Source organism: Schistocerca cancellata, chromosome 9 (genome assembly GCF_023864275.1).
Source record: "Schistocerca cancellata isolate TAMUIC-IGC-003103 chromosome 9, iqSchCanc2.1, whole genome shotgun sequence".
Lineage (NCBI taxonomy): Eukaryota > Metazoa > Arthropoda > Insecta > Orthoptera > Acrididae > Schistocerca > Schistocerca cancellata.
In genome coordinates, this window is record NC_064634.1 from 197,366,331 (window position 1) to 197,380,911 (window position 14,581).

At 42.7% G+C, this 14,581-nt stretch overlaps 1 protein-coding gene across 1 annotated transcript in view; it reads left to right on the plus strand.

The window, feature by feature from the left end:
- The first annotated feature begins 246 nt into the window (after window positions 1-246).
- LOC126100168 (protein diaphanous) overlaps window positions 247-14,581 on the plus strand; it is a 345,883-nt gene continuing 331,548 nt past the window's right edge. The window contains exon 1 of the mRNA XM_049910715.1: window positions 247-867. Within this exon, the coding sequence (XP_049766672.1) occupies window positions 832-867 (36 nt within the window). The 5' untranslated portion in view covers window positions 247-831. The remainder of the gene's footprint in view (window positions 868-14,581) is intronic.

Genomic DNA, 14,581 nt, shown 5'->3' on the forward strand with positions numbered 1-14,581 from the left:
AAAGAAATGCAGCTGTTAGTTTTAAATAGTTTGCATTTTTTAAAACATGACATACAACCCAAGAAACGCTTTTACAGCGACTACCAACACTTGCGTGGCAAATTCACAATACAGTATCAGACAAAACTCGCGAATTTCTCCAACTGTCAAATCCCTTCCCCCACGTGCATTGCTGCCGTCAAGTTGTGCCATCTATGAGCGTGGTTTAGAGGTTTCGCGTCTTTTGTTCACGCTCGGCGTCGAACATCTGTGAAGGTAACAGTGTCTCTGCTGCTAGTTTTGAAATGTTTAAGAACAGTGGATACACGTGCGACGGAAAAGATATTGTGAATTTTCGTTTTATTATGATAAAAATCACTAAATGGCCTTAGCCAATATTTGAATGTATTATGCCGATAATTGCGTACACGGAGCAGGAAAACTTGTTTTATGGTTTCGCGTTGTGCCAACATCTGTGGTGTGAGTTGGTGTACTTTTCAAACGTTTGTTGTCTAGTGTGTACCACGTCTGTACTAAGGTGTTTCAGGGGGACGCGCGTGGGTGCTGAATGTGTACGATAATGTGCATGTGAAAATAAGAAACCGTACTAAACGCTTTGTGTATGTGGAAACAGTGATTTATAAGACCACGAATCCATACAGACTGCTATTTGTGACAGCGAGTTTAACATCTCATATTAATAACATCTCGTTTCAATGCCAAATGCATAAGACTTTACTTTCCAACGTAGGAGCCAATGTAATTGTGTTACAAAGTACAAAGGAGGCTTTGCGTGTGTTTTTTTCCAGTGTTGGAAATGTGAATTATATATAAAAGGAAATAACATTCAGGATGTCACGACAGGAGAAGGGGAAGTCTGCCAGCTTCGTAAGTACCTTCCTTCCAATTTTTCATTTTACCTCTTGTATACACAGTACTAGTTGATTCATTCCTTAAGGTTCATGGCTGCGTCTCTTGATTATTTAATTTTATTTTGTTGTCAATACACAATGACTGTCCTAAACATTGTTTTGCCTTTATGTTAACTGAACTATGCTTATCTTGGCATTTAGACATTACCATGGAAAATTTGACTAGCTAAAACTCCTGGCGGTTGTGCTGCAGAATTAACTGTCATTTCGTACTGAAATTGTTGAGATGACTATGTCAGGTTTATAGGTTTTTCGAGATCATTGAAATGTCTGAACACAAGATAGTCATAATATTCACGTTTTGTGCTTTACGAAGCAGTACTACTACTTTTAAATGAGTGGCGCTGTAGGTGTATCGTTTCTAAAATTACAAAGTGATGCTGCTCTTCTTTGTATTAAAACATATTTTACCAACACATGAGTTTCCTTTACGGCACTAGGTGCAATAATGTAGCAGATATTATAAATTTAATGTTTTTTTCTTTCGAAGTATGTTTGGAGGATTATTTGTGTTAAACTGCAGTTTTACGTTTCGTGTACAGAACAAATCGGGAGAAGGCTACAATCGACATGCCACATACTGGAGGATACATGTACACATATATCAGTGTATTGGATGAAATGTGGTCGAGCAGCACGGTGTTTATTGACATTGAAAACTTCGTGCACTTTCCAGTTTTCCCTGCTAGACTCTTTAGCAGGTGGTTGGCTTTCGTGCAAGCAGTGTTTCATTTCATGAGCCGTTGCTCGTTTCTCTTGGGTATGTTCACAAGGCTGTTCATGTCATCCAACACCCACATCACGTATCTCTGATTCACTTATGTGTTAGTACCTCGCTTCTATCGCAGCGTTAGACCTTCGTAAGAACTGTCAGCAGTGCGGTGAGAAGTATGCCCTACCGATTCACAACCACTGGCACAGAGAAGAAAAAGCATGTTACGGAACAGCTGTTTATACTTCTGTGTTACTTCTATATCAGGTATTATACGTACTTAATTGACTTTTGTAAAACAAATCTGAGAGAGATTCTCTCATCCATTGTCGTAAACATCTCTATTGCCATTTGTCTATATCTGTTACAGGCAAATGAAGGAGACAAGACTGTGGGTGTGATGTACACAATAGCAGACATATTCGCTAACGAAGTAAAGATCTCGTATGATTTCATTTTCACATTTCAGTGATTTATCATATTGCATACGTGAAAAAGTGACAATAATAATATCTAATATTTAGACATATTAAAATTTAAAACATTTGTACATTGAGTGCAAATAACGTAGGTGAATAAAACTTTAAAATATCGTAGTCACAAGTTTACATTAATTTGTCTAAGTTAATTATGGCTGTGGACTGGATTACTTGAAGGTACCGGTAACTTATTTTTTAGCTGGCAGTCCCACTTCGGTGCTGCTGTTGCAGCTTCTAAGAGTATTTCCATTCTCCCTGATAAGCACGAGATCACACCCATGATCGGCGGATACGGATTGTTACGGCGCGCCGCAGTTACGTGAAGATGTCTTCAATACATGCCCTTTCAGCAAGAGACTCCGTGTATCTTCAATGACAAGTTCAGAGTCTGTTCAGCCCAATCCAGTCCTTGCGTGATATTTCTAATCCTGGCGGAACTATTCCTCCTGTGAATGCACCTTGTAGATATTCTGCATACGTGTTCCACCGGTTGTACTAATGCTCTAACGAGTTGAACTATATCTTGGCTTTTGTAATAGAACCTAGTTAGTACGCAGTGTTTCTTGTCTCTGGCAGGTGTGGGCTGGATCTAAGCCTGTTTCTTCGAAGTAGTAGTCTGGTCTGACGAAGGGATGGAAGTTGCAGGCTGGTCGATCTTAGGGAAACTTCTGTGTTGACGAACTGTGGATGAAATTTTGTCGCTGTAACATTTATTAATTTTCCCAGTTACAGCTCAGATATCTTTTCCCATACAAATACCAATGCAGTCTGCATTCTGCCGATGTTTGCGCAACCACCTCGAATCTCATCAGCATAGGAGGCATTCAATGGAAGTGTCTTGATTGTGTTTCTACGGTGAAAATTTGGCGAGGCAGCCGCTCATATGACTTCTCTATCACCATAATCATGTCTCATCATACCAAATGACCTACAGTTCCGGGTCGGGAATTAGATTCATAAGAACGAACCAGTGGCGTAACCAAAGCACAGCTTCATATTCGTCATTAATGCAGGGCTAGACAAACTGATTTGTCACAGTCTCAGTCTGTTTTACTCCAGTAAAGAGATTTGCTCTTGTTGCTATCCTGGACGCACACCCGTTATCTAATCGCGTATCATCCAAAATTTCTGCCAATATCCGCCTGACAGTGAACCCGATGCAATTTGTTTTATGGCATTATCCTTTACAGTGACCGCTTGCCACTTCCGCTATTCAGCATGTAAGTGACTTAACTGGTTCATATAGATAGACATTAAGAATTAAGAAGATAGTAATTACTTTTTCGCTGTATTGGAAGAGTATATTCGATCTATGTATCTGCGTCACTTCTCTGTCTGACCTGGAAGTTTACGAAGATCAGCAAATCCATTCATAACAGGACAGTGTACGGACGAAAGGGTAAAAAATGAGTAAACTGCAGTGCTCTTGGTTTTTCTAATCGATCCTAGTTACTGCGTGGACGTCCATATGCTGCAGGAATAAGCACTGTTTCTTAACCTGGAATATATTCCCGTAATTGGCCACATGGTAACGACTGTCAGTTTTATGAGTCAGCTCAGAAAACCAGCCAGATGTTTCTACTTTCGAAGTCGCAGGACACAACAGAAATACAGCTGCTGTGTTGCCGGAGCCGGTCGTCGGATAAATCCACGTAAATTCAGTGAATTGCTGCGAAATTGTGACAGCGCCTTTAAAAGTGTGTGGGATCACCTTCATATTAACCAGGAAAAGTAAAGAAACAGGAGATGCTGTTGTATGTTTAATGATAGGATGAAGAGTGTTAGACGTTACCAGCGATTTGTACTGTGTTTTGTTGACTGGCTAAAGGCCTTTGACATAGAGGACTTGAGTATTCTCTTAAAGACCTTAAAATATTTTGTGTAGACTGGAAGAAGGCTGGTAAGACTCTATTCAAGACAGAGTAATTGCCAGGATTAGCGACAAGAAAGGCAATGAAACGGGTATTGGAAGAGGTGTTGTTTGTCACCAACACTTTTCATTATTTATGCCAAGAAACTAACAGACAAAGCATTAGAAAAATCAGAAAGCATAATAATAGATGGAGAAAGGATAAATGTCATCTGGCGGACCTTCTTAAAATTGTAAAGTGTCAGATGATGACATACCCTTGAAACTACTTACAGAACAATAAAGCTTTTAGCGCTATTGGGGCGGTTACAAATAAAAATTTCTTTGTAAAAACTGTGGACCACAACAGATGGAGAAGTAACTTTAGGTGTGCCCTTGGGGAAGAGCGCTGAGATCCTTCGTGTTTTTGCTATACATTAATGACCTCAAAGACAATGGTAACCTCAAGACTTCTCGCAAATAATGCACTTATCTATAACGAAGTTCTCTCTGAAAAAAGCTGCACAAATATTTAGTCAGATCTTGATAAGATTTTAAGTCGTACAGAGATTGCCAGCTTGCTTTAAATATTCAGAAATGTAGAATTTTGCATTTAACAAAACGAGAATACGTAGTGCCCGAAGACTGCCATATCAGTAAGTCACAGTTTGACTGTGATAAACTCATATAAATACTTGTGTGTAACACGTTTTAGGGATTTGCAATGGAATGATCACAGAGGCTGAATCATAGGTAAACAAGGCGACTGGCTTCATTTTATTAGTAGAATACACTAGGGAAGCCGGCCGATATTGCCGAGCGGTTCTAGGCGTTTCAGTCTGGAACCGCGCGACCACTAGGGTCGCAGGTTCGAATCCTGCCTCGGGTATGGTTGTGTGAAATACAGTCAGTCTCCAGTCTACAAAGCGTGTCAGCTTAAAAATCACCCTCATGGCCCATCCTAGAATATTGGAGATTTTACCAAATAGGGCCAACGAGGGGATACTGAACGTACACACAGAAGGGCAGCACGAATTGTAACACGTTTGTTTAACTTGTGGTAAAGTGTCACAGAGATGCTGTAGAAAATGGAGGGGCAGACACGTGTAGATGAACGCAAGCCATTACAGAGTTTCAAAACCAGTTTTTAAATGATAACTGGTACTGCAAACCCCAACGTACCGCTGCCGTAGAAACCGTGAGGACAAGATTGGATTGATTACAGCGCGGACAAAGGCGATTTAAGCAGCTATTCTCCCCACGCTCCATGTGTGAATGGTACGGGAAAAACACTAATTACTGGTACAAGGAGAAGTACCCTCTGCCGTGCACTTCAGTGGTTTGCTGAGTATGGATGTGGATGTATAAAGTGATCTTTGTGAAGGCATCACCCTGGGCATTCGTGTGAAGGGATTTACGAAAGCCACGGTAAACCTTAACTCTAGATACCAAAGGCGGCCAAACCGAGATTTTAATTCTGCTTCGGTCGGAAGCAAGTTCATTGCCTTGTCTCTCTTTGGCAATTCTAATACAGAATGTGCCACATCCTGTGTCCTGGAGTGACAGAAACAAGTGTTTTCCAAAATCGTTTCAAGAGACTGCCAGAGTAGTTCCACATCTGACCATAATTCCTTTTGCCATTGGCCTGTTCTAGTGTAATCGAGAGTGTGTACGGTAATGTATGTATCTACGAGGCGTGGTGTGTTTACTGTCGTAGGTAGTGGAGGGATATGAACTATAGTTAAATAGTGGAGGGATATGAACTATAGTTAAATACATTTCGCACACAGACAATGAGAGCCGCCGAGCGTGGTCCAGGATCTGGCAGCGGCGGCAGTCTTCCCATGCAGACAGTCGTGCAGTGGTTGCCAGTTTTTTCTCGGCTCCCATTTCTCGCATCGCTGACCCTCAGCACCCGTGTCCAGTCACGCCGCACGATCCAGTGCACGGCCACCAGCCGAACGCTCCCTCACTTTCTTCTGGACTTCCTCTCCTCTGGCTTCGTGTACATACGTCACACGTCATAATCAACTCCGTCGCTTGTTTTCAGCCTGTCGTTTCAGGAGGAGGATAAGAATGTACTATTGTTATTATCATTACTGTAGTACCGCATTGTAGAATATAAACATGTAAATACGCAATGTATTTACAGGTTAATGTTTAAATTTGACTGCCATATCCCAGCACTTGCTGTCACTTTATGCAAGTCTCACAGACATCCTTAAAAATTGTAAGCCATTACTTTGATGTAACGCTTTTATTGAACTGCTAGGTACAAGTGACATTAGAGATAATTAGAGTAGGTTAGGTGTCAGATCTGATACCCTTTACTATACAGTCACTTAGTCACACATGTTATAACTACTGCCCTCCTGGGTCCGTTTCAGTATTACTGTACTATGTGATCAAAAGTATCCGGACAGCCTCCAAAAAATACATTTCTCATCTTAGGTGCATTGTGGAGCCACCTACTGCCAGGTACTCCACATTAGCGACCTCAGTAGCCATCAGACATCGTGATCACTTGTGTCATACGTCTGTACGCGCGATTTCCACACACGTAAACATCCCTAGGTCCACTGTTCCTGATGTGATAAAGAAACGTGAAGGGACACGTACAGCACAAAAGCGTACAGGCCGACCTCGCCTGTTGACTGATAGAGACCACCGACATTTGAAGAGGGTCGTAATGTGTAATAGGCAGACATCTATCCAGACCATCACACAGGAATTCCAAACTGCATCAGGATCCACTGCAAGTACTATGACACTAGGTGGGAGGTGAGAAAACTTTGATTTCATGGTCGAGCGGCTACTCATAAGCTACACATCACGCTGGTAAATGCCAAACGACGCCTCGCTTGGTGTAAGGAGCGTAAACATTGGACGATTTAACAGTGGAAAAACGTTGTGTGGAGTGACGAATCACGTGGAGTGACGATCCGATGGCGGGGTGTGGGTATGGCGAATGCCCGGTGAACGGCATCTGCCAGCGTGTGTAGTGCCAACAGTAAAATTCGGAGGCGGTGGTGTTACGGTGTGGCTTACACCCTTTGTTGTTTTACGTGGCACTACCACAGCACAGGCGTACATTGATGTTTTACGAACCTTCTTCGTTCCCACAGTTGAAGAGCAATTCGGGGATGGCGATTGCGTCTTTCGACACGATCGAGCATCTGTTCATAATGCACGTCCTGTGGCGGGGTGGTTACACGACAATAACATCCCTGTAATGGACTGGCCTGCACAGAGTCCTGACCTGAATCCTATAGAGCACCTTTGGGATGTTTTGGAATGCCGACTTCGTAACAGGCCTCACCGACCGACATCGATACCTCTCCTCAGTGCAGCACTCCGTGAAGAATGGGCTGCCATTCCCCAAGAAACCTTCCAGCACCTGACTGAACGTATGCCTGCGAGAGTGAAAGCTGTCATCAAGGCTAAGGGTGGGCGAACACCGTATTGAATTCCAGTATTACCAATGCAGGATGCCACGAACTTTTAAGCCATTTTCAGCCATGTGTCCGGATACTTTTGATCACATAGTGCACGTTAGTTCAACGAAGTGGCATAAAATAAATCTTAATTTCAAACACAAGCCAGTAAGTTCAATGCAGTATGAGTAATATTTTTCACCCATCAACTACATAAGCAGTTCACCCGTAAGGCCAAAGTTAAAGTTCACTGCAATCATCATCTTCCTGAGAGGTCTGTTTACAAACTGGAGCAGGCCCTAACTGAACTGTCATCACATCGTAGCTGTTGTGTCATAGGAAATACTGCCACTGCCCACAGATTCATCAAGAAGGCGCTGCTACAGAGTAATGAGAATATGCAACAAAATTACCGTCGTCAGAAGGGCTCTGATTATCATTAAGAAACTGCCCAAGCAAGTGTTACGATGAAGATAGGAGGGTTTCTCCGATTCTTGAAGCTTTGTGAACACTGTATATGGCTGTCATAACCACTTCACTGGTCTCAAAAAATGTTCTCTAGCAACAAATTTCTTCAGATATGGGAGCAGATGCAGTTCAGATGATGCCAAATCTGGTGAATACAATGGATGTTCTAACAATTTGTACTTTACATCCCTCAGGTTTCCCACTGCCTAACCCGAGCGACGTTCCGCAGTAGAAGGGCACTATACTCGCATTCGTGAGGACGCTGGCTCAAATCCCCGTCTGGAAATTCATTTAGGTCTTCCATGTTTTCCTTAAATCGCTTTAGGGAAATACCCCAATGGATTCTCTGATAAGGACACGGCCAATTTCTTCCCCAATCCTACTCCGAACATACGCTCTGTCCCTGATTTCATCGTCAACAGGTGGTTAAACCGTAAATTCCTTCCCTCCCATTGCCTAAACTCTTTGTAGGTAAGTGTATTGTACAGAAAATTATCTCTCTTTATCCGCCCGCCCCCCCCCCCCCTCTCTCTCTCTCTCTCTCTCTCTCTCTCTCTTGTCTGTGGCACTTTTTCCTTAAAGTTAATCCAGTAGACTTCCGTAGTATTCACCAGTTATTATTCTATCCTTTGCAAGGTATTTAGTAAGGAGAACCCTTTTGCATCTCAGAAACACTGTCCGTAACCATTGAACCATTGCATCAAATTATATCGATCTTTCCTTTCTTGTTGCAGAGCTTGCTGCTTCTCTTTTCGTTTCAACTGCTGTCTAGTTTCTGGCTGAAGTGCTTAACAAATCTAAGCTGTCCGACCATTCATTTTCATATTTGATTTCGGGCAGAATTAAAAAAAATTCGGCACCGATGTTGCACAAATCATTCTCATAATTAACATTTTCATATAAAATGTACCGTACTCTTTCTTGGGAAATGCGTGTATTGTCAACAATTTCATACCTTTCATCGCCGATTGTCTATTACCATGCTGTGCGCTTTCTTGTTTTCAGTTACTGATTTAAGATATCCTTCATGTGAATCATCTTCAAGAGAGACACTCTTGCATTCAGCTGCTGATTTCTTTACTGACGGAAGGCGAAGGCTCCTTGATAGTAAGTTGATCATGTAACTTGGTTTGAATCTACGGTGTTTGTCACTCTAACCATGATGTATTTTTCATTGCGCTTCGTTGCAGGCGATAAGATGTAAGCTTACGTTTGTGAGCGCTATGAGTAATACTTTTCAATCGATCATCATTTATACGGTGTACGCCACGCCCAGCAATTCTATGTTGTACGCCACTTTATCTCATGGCATACCATGCTCCACGTGAAGTTGAACATTGTCGTAAACACAAGGTGGGTGGGTCGTAGAAGAGAACATTGTGGCGGAATCAAAAATAAAATATTACCAAATTCATTTCTGTGCTACACTTGCTTATTTCAAACCAATGCCGTTTTTTTTAACAAAAAAAAGGGGGGCGAAAGTACACATTCATGAGTGAGCTGCGATTGCCAAAGTTGTTATAGTTATAAATCGGAGTGCACAGAAGTAATTTCAGCGATGCTGTGACTAAGAAACTGTGATTTTTCTACTATTTTTTCGCATGGAAAACACTAGGGGAACATATATGTTGTTTTGAGCAGGAGATTGTATTTTCTCGAGATCGAAAGTGCACAGTTACCGTATTCCTAAGAGCATGAGAAGGAAATTACGTCTCTCTGACCTCTATAATGGCCAGACCTTAATATAACCGGCCGATGTTCGGCACCAGTGATACAAGCAGTTATTAGAAGAAAAAATGACTTTCCCATATTCAAAATGTTGGAGCTGCGGTCCCAGCGCCCAATCTTCGATGAGATGGATAAAATTATGCTATCCCATAGGCCTCAATTAATACCATATCGCGTCGATGTACAAAGAGATGCATAGTGTTTTGAACTAAAAAGTGTCATTAAGTGGAGAATGTGTTCTTTCGTAACACGTCTAAAGACGGCGGAGGACGAAATTTGCACTGTCTTGTTCTTTCTTTCATGCTTATTCTTGATACGCGAGAATTCCGTAGTGCACACATCAGGCGTAATTTAAAATTTAGATTCTCTCCAAAATTGGTTTGAAAGCTTTCGGTGTGGTGTAGACGAAGTTTTCCCTCCTTTTTTGAAGGTATCGCAGTGAGAGTAACCAGAAATGTGCTACATATCTCGTCAATCGAGGGAGAAAAAAAGAAGAAAACATTCGTTGGAGGTCAAACGCAGCGAACGGGGAGTCAGAAAGTTGCTCGGTCGTTGCCCCAGGACCGAAACAAACAAGTGACCACGAACCGCACACTGCGGAGAGATAGCCACTGAACAGAGAAAGTGTGCGTTTCGAACCTTACGGACGACTGTACTGAGTTTCGTGGTTTTGAAAACCAGAATCGTTAGAGACTCTCCTCACGAGAGGATGCAATATACAGATGATGACACAAACTTTCATGTATGATCAAGGGTAAATGCATCAATTTCAGTTAGGGGACCCTGATCTGGAAACGACCGAGACGGAAGTTGTAAGAGGAATTCGTTGTGGTACCTCTGACAGTGGAATACATGTACGGTATTGTTGTTGCGAAGATTGTAGGGTAGACAGTTCCGAAGAGCATTTAGTTGTAGAGGTTGGGATAACAACTCAACTAATCAAGTATGGCGTAATGTGTAGTGACATGCGCAATTCTGGTGTACAATGTCTATATCGTAGTAGATTGCAGTCTGTGTTTACAAATTGAAGTACTGACGTCGGTGAACCCTAAACAAATGTAGGTGCACCCAGTGACGGAACTTGGAAACATGATTTTCATGTGTGTGCAATAACAATCGGCAGCAGCAAAGAAGCGCAAAGTTTGTGCAGAACCACGTAACCGCGCAGATGACATCCGGCTTACACCATGTTTCGAAGACTTCCAACGATGAAGTGAAACAAGGCGATTGATAGAATAGCACAACGACCTAGGAGGACAACGAACTACACAGACTCCCGGCTTTGAAGATTTAGTGCTTGCTAAAGTGAATGAGGCTCCTGCAATCAGCACTCGATCAGTTGCACGAGAAATGAATGTTTCATAGAGTACTGTGCAGCAATTATTACGGGACATGCAGCTACATGCCCTACCACTTACATAAAGTGCATGCTTTGACTCCTGCTGACTTCGGGCTTAGTGCCGTGTCCAGCCATTGGTCCTTACAGCGCCTTGCAGTCGATACTCAATCTCCTGCGTATGTACTTTTCACGGTTGAAGGCTGTCTCATCAGACACGGATTGCTAAATAGTCTCAGAAGTCATTTTTAGGCCGATGAGAATCCCACGCTACGGTTGTGGACAGCCATCAAACACAGGCTGCCAGTCAATGTGTGCGCAGGCATAGTCAGTAATTACGTACTCTGCCCGCTTGTTCTGCCTCCCTGCTTAAATGCACCATTGCACACAGTGCTTATTAAGAGACATCCTACCCAGGTTCCTGGAACATATCGCACTTGTTATTCGTCAACGGATGTGGTGCTAACGTGGTGGATCCCCACCTCACTTTGGACTGAGGATTAGTGAACACGTGTATCAGACATTCTCTGAAAACTGGCTTGGCGTAAGTTTGTTTTTGTGGCAGCACGTTCACCGGAGCTCACCCCACTTGATTTATTCTTGTTGGACCATGTAAAAAGTCTTGTGTACGAGACGCCTGTCGAGACTGAAGAGGATCTCCTGGCAAGAATTCTCGATGCCTGAGACACTGTTCAAACCGGGGATATTAGAATGGATATGACAGAACGTTGTGCGACGATGCCATGCCTACATTGACGCTGGGGCACGCCATTTTGAATAAGTGTCGATAACGTAGCTTGTGAAAGTTGTCCAGGTAATTTAAATTCTGTATTATTGTACCGTAGAATTTTCGGTCTCTCTGACGTCACGTTACGCGCGCCGTTACTAATCCATCAGTAGTTAAATTATCTGAGGGTGTTGGAGAATATTCAGCGGGAATCCTGTACGCCACGATTAGGGTTCGCATTTTGTGGTCCATAGTTTGTGCGCTGCGAGAAGCTAAGGCGAAACTTGAGTAGGTTTTCACTTATACCCTTCTACTTAGTCGCTTCCGTACCAGGGTCCCTTACCTCGAATTGTCGCATTTACCCTTATATGGATTTAAGTGTCAGGAAGTCTTTTCTGAAAGTATTTGTATGGAGTATAGTCATGTATGGCAGTGAAACATGGGCGATAAACAGTGTCGACAAGAAGAGAATAGAAGCTTTCGAAACGTGGTGCTACAGAAGAATGCTGAAAATTAGATGGGTCTATCACGTAACTAATGCGGAGATACTGAACAGAATGGGGGAGAAGAGGAATGTGTGGCACAACTTGACTAGAAGAAGGGATCAATTGATGGGACGCGTTCTGAGGCATCAAGGGATCACCAATTCAGTATTAGAGGGAAGGGTGGAGGGTAAAAATCGTAGAGGGAGACCAAGAAATTAATACACTAAGCAGATTCAGAAGGGTGTAGGTTGCAGTTGTTATTCAAAGATGAAGAGGCTTGCATAGGATAGAGTAACATGGAGAGCTGCATCAAACCAGTCTCTGGATTGAAGACCACAACAACAACCACCCTTGTACATCATTCGATGAAGTTTTTAACACTGCCATGGAATCATACTGAGTATTAAAGTAAGCTACCCTCAGGCAGGTGATTAGTTTGAAAACCTACTACGTTTCCAGCCATCACCCTTTGCCTTCATTCGACCTGTGAGCTGACTTACCTACCCTTATATAGGAGGACTGACATTTTAAAGATACTTCCGAATCACGATATAACTTGTAATTCGTCACTTATGCTAATCAATGTGAGTGGTGAAAGAAGCGATAAGTGACAGATAATTTACTAGGACTAACTAGTATCTGAACCCCGACCTTTGGATGTGTACTCAGATACGTAGCCGATTAACGCTGAACCGCACCAAAACATATTACTCCTTACTTACTCATATACCATATGGGTACTTTTTACTGTGTTATGTATTATAGCTAACGTTTTTACTGCTCCACTCAAGATCGAAGCGTACGAATAAGTACTGCTAATAATGTACGGTGCGAACTGTTAGGAATTCCCTCGAGGGCAGTTTTTTACGGTACTGTAAGATATTCTTCCCTGAAAACCATTTCCTTTAAAAAATCACAAGGTAGAAGACATCTTTTTTCAAGTTTTTTCTAAGTAAGAATTTTAAGCATTTCTGTCACATTCTCTGTTAATGAAACCGTTGACCACCATATGTTCTGTATCTCTTGTTGATCCATTAATCGTGAATCTCTGATACTAAGAGAGTACTTTCAGTGTAGATCCTACGGAAGTGTTATACAGAATATGTGCCATTGGCACATCGAACTTCATCATCATACGTAGAGACCTCAGAAAATAAGTTACACATGTTGTCCCACGCCAAGGTCATTGCGCAACAACAGTGGCACATTGTCCATGTTTAAGATTTTCTACAGGTACAGTTCTGCTGCGGTACGGACAACAGGTGCATCACAGTGTGGAAGTGAAACGGTGCGGCAACTGGAAACGTACTCCATACTCGATGTGCGCGGTACACTAGGATTCTTGTGGGCAAAACCTTGCACCAAGGCTGCACAGCGGAGGGCGGTGATGGTCCGCCATGCATTCCAGAGCTTGCACCACGGTATTTCCATCTGTCCGGGAAGCTGAAAGAACATTGGAGGGAAAGCGATTTTTCAACGACGAAGACGTTCACACAACTGCTCGGTGGCGAAGGAATGGATTTCTGACATTGAAGAACTGAGCAACTGATAGAAAGTTCCGCCCATTATTTGCAGGTATTTGTTGACTACGTTGAAACATAATGTGTGTACGTGTCACTTTGAATGTATTGCAACATTCAGTAAAAGTTACTTGTCCTACCATAATAATGTGTAACTTACTTTTTGAACTCTCGTTCCAGCAAACCCCGAAGCTTTACCCTCGTCTAAACTTACGCGATCTTCCCTTTCATGTCTCCACGTAGTGTTACTCATTCGTACGAATATAACATGCCCTGATTTCCTTTGGAGATTATTATTCTCATAATAAATAGCTTATACAGGTTGGGACAAATAAAAGTGGCCCGGGCGCGTGAATACGACTGGACGTGAATACATGCATATAACCACACCTCGTGTACGCCCGCCACGTGATCCACACCGATTCAGAGCGTAGTACGGACTGTGTCATTGTGAGTGGAGCAGTGCAAAGGGGACGATCGTGCTACATCTACATACATACTCCGCAATCCACCATACGGTGCGTGGCGGAGAGTACCTCGTACCACAACTAGCATCGTCTCTCCCTGTTCCACTCCCAAACAGAACGATTGCCTATATGCCTCTGTACGAACTCTAATCTCTCTTATCTTTGTGGTCTTTCCGCGAAATGTAAGTTGGCGGCAGTAAAATTGTACTGCAGTCAGCCTCAAATGCTGGTTCTCTAAATTTCTCAGTAGCGATTCACGATAAGAACGCCTCCTTTCCTATAGAGACTCCCACCCGAGTTCCTGAAATCATTTCCGTAACACTCTCGTCATGATCAAACCTACCAGTAACAAATCTAGCAGCTCGCCTCTGAATTGCTTCTATGTCCTCCCTCAATCCGACCTGATAGGAATCCCGAACGCTCAAGCAGTACTCAAGAATAGGTCGTATTAGTGTTTTATAAGCG